We start from the raw sequence: 345 nt of genomic DNA, 5'->3' as shown, positions 1-345 counted from the left end.
GGTGCCACCGGGCTTTAGCCATGCTCCCGGCTGCTCCACAGCCCTTATCTGTAGAGCCCTGCGAGAATAAAGGGAAATCTGTTGGTACCCAGCTCAGTTGAGTACAGCGCGGCCATCGCAGCCTGCTTGTCACCCAGACTCCTTTTACGCTCAGTGGAGAGACACAGGCCTCCCTGACTGGGACTTGTTTGGCCTTTTTATAAGCTCCTATTTTTCAATTTAATGGCAACTCAGACAATAAGCTCTGACGCAGGCATCTGCAATCTTGCCTCCTTCCCTGTCCCTTTATCCAAGGGGATGCACATTACAAATGCAGACTACAAATGTAGTTATTAATTGAATTAT

The 345-nt window shown here is 49.0% G+C and overlaps 1 protein-coding gene across 1 annotated transcript in view; it reads right to left on the bottom strand.

Annotated features, from left to right (window-relative positions):
- GRIN2A (glutamate receptor, ionotropic, N-methyl D-aspartate 2A) overlaps positions 1–116 on the bottom strand; it is a 39,722-nt gene extending 39,606 nt beyond the window's left edge. The window contains exon 1 of the mRNA XM_010131122.1: positions 89–116. Within this exon, the coding sequence (XP_010129424.1) occupies positions 89–116 (28 nt within the window). The remainder of the gene's footprint in view (positions 1–88) is intronic.
- Between the last annotated feature and the right edge of the window lie 229 nt (positions 117–345).

This window comes from Buceros rhinoceros, unplaced genomic scaffold (assembly GCF_000710305.1).
Source record: "Buceros rhinoceros silvestris isolate BGI_N320 unplaced genomic scaffold, ASM71030v1 scaffold17502, whole genome shotgun sequence".
Lineage (NCBI taxonomy): Eukaryota > Metazoa > Chordata > Aves > Bucerotiformes > Bucerotidae > Buceros > Buceros rhinoceros.
Note: the sequence above shows the minus strand (reverse complement) of the source record. Positions and strands in the feature narration are given on the sequence as shown.